Here is a 1,478-nt window from a genome sequence, read left to right on the forward strand (position 1 = left end):
CCCCCTTCGGACCTCAAACACTATAACCTTTCTTCCTAGGGGAGTTGCTGTGTTAATGTTGTTGTTCCTCTCATGCCTGCCCTAGATCTATTACATCCATTTTGAGGGACACTGAGCAGAACTGTACATAGTATTCAAAATGTGATCATGCCAGATATTGGATAGAAAAAAAGAAATTTGCTCTCAATGACTGAATTTCTAATGCTACAATCCTATACTTGCTTACTTCAAAATTCATCTCTTGTAATTTGATCCAGTTTTAGCTATCCCTACAGTTGCCCATTGATATCAACAGGTGGTTTAAATACTAGTGGCTCATGGATTGACTGGGAGACCTGCAGTAGTTAGGAGAGATCACCTCCTGCTCAGTCAAGGAGCTATCCATGGATTCTGCTGTAAGTACAGTATGACTGAGTCTAGATCCCATCTATTTATTTAAATCAATAGGACCTCCTTCTGAGTAGATATTGCAGGCTTGCCCTGTTATTGAGGAAACCCTGTTAAGTTTCCAAAATATCCCAACACTCTCTGAAACAGTTTTGGAAACCACTGATTAAAATGCTGTGACAACTGGCAGTAGGATCTATGCAAAATTGGAGACAATGAAGGCCACACTTAACTCCACTCTTTCTTTGCAACACTAAGAGATAAAGGGTTATATTGTACCGTAGTGGAAATGAATGTTGGGTTTATTTCTTCCCCCTCTCCCAAGCTATTTTTGTGCTGTACTGTATTTTATGTCAATATTCTCTTCTGGTTTCAAATGTTAACCTTATTCCTCTTTCATTCTCAAGTTTACTGTGAAAGCAAGTTTTAGTCTTTGATTTGAGAGGTTGTCATCCACAGCTGTTGAAGGCACCCACCTTAAAACATTTCAAATGGCTGAACTAACAGAGACTATATCTGAGGGCATCCCAAATACGACAGATTATTATTATGAGGATGACGACCAAATCGATTCTAATTGGTGTGATATGAACGACATTGCCAAGATGAGTGCCCTGGTTGCCAGCATTCTGTTCTCTGTGATTTTTCTCTTCAGCCTGCTAGGAAACAGCCTTGTGTTGTGGATTGTCTTGAAATACGAAAGCCTTATGTCCTTGACAAATCTCTTCATCATGAATCTTTGCATCAGCGACATAACCTTCTCTTGCACACTGCCCTTTTGGATTGTGTACCATAACTATGGATGGATTCTGGGTGATTTTCTTTGCAAAACTGTGAGTGCCATCTTCGCTATCAGTTACTACAGTGGTGTTATCTTTCTTACCATCATGACCATTTTTCGATACCTGGCTGTATCCGATCCCTTATCAACACTGAGGACTCAGACAAAAAGATCTGGCATGCTGATAAGTTTGGCCATTTGGATCACTGCTTTTTTATTTGTGATCCCTGAGATAACTTACATCCAAGTGACAACAGCCACTAACAACAGTGATGGCCAACAGGTCTGTGACTACCAAGAGCCTTCCCCC

The 1,478-nt window shown here is 40.5% G+C and overlaps 1 protein-coding gene across 1 annotated transcript in view; it reads left to right on the forward strand.

Moving 5' to 3' along the window:
* Positions 1–878: 878 nt before the first annotated feature.
* The window catches only part of XCR1 (X-C motif chemokine receptor 1), a 3,077-nt gene continuing 2,477 nt past the window's right edge, over positions 879–1,478 (forward strand). The window contains exon 1 of the mRNA XM_042475975.1: positions 879–1,469. Coding sequence (XP_042331909.1) covers positions 879–1,469 — 591 coding nt within the window. The remainder of the gene's footprint in view (positions 1,470–1,478) is intronic.

Source organism: Sceloporus undulatus, chromosome 6, assembly GCF_019175285.1.
Source record: "Sceloporus undulatus isolate JIND9_A2432 ecotype Alabama chromosome 6, SceUnd_v1.1, whole genome shotgun sequence".
NCBI classification, from domain to species: Eukaryota; Metazoa; Chordata; class Lepidosauria; order Squamata; family Phrynosomatidae; genus Sceloporus; species Sceloporus undulatus.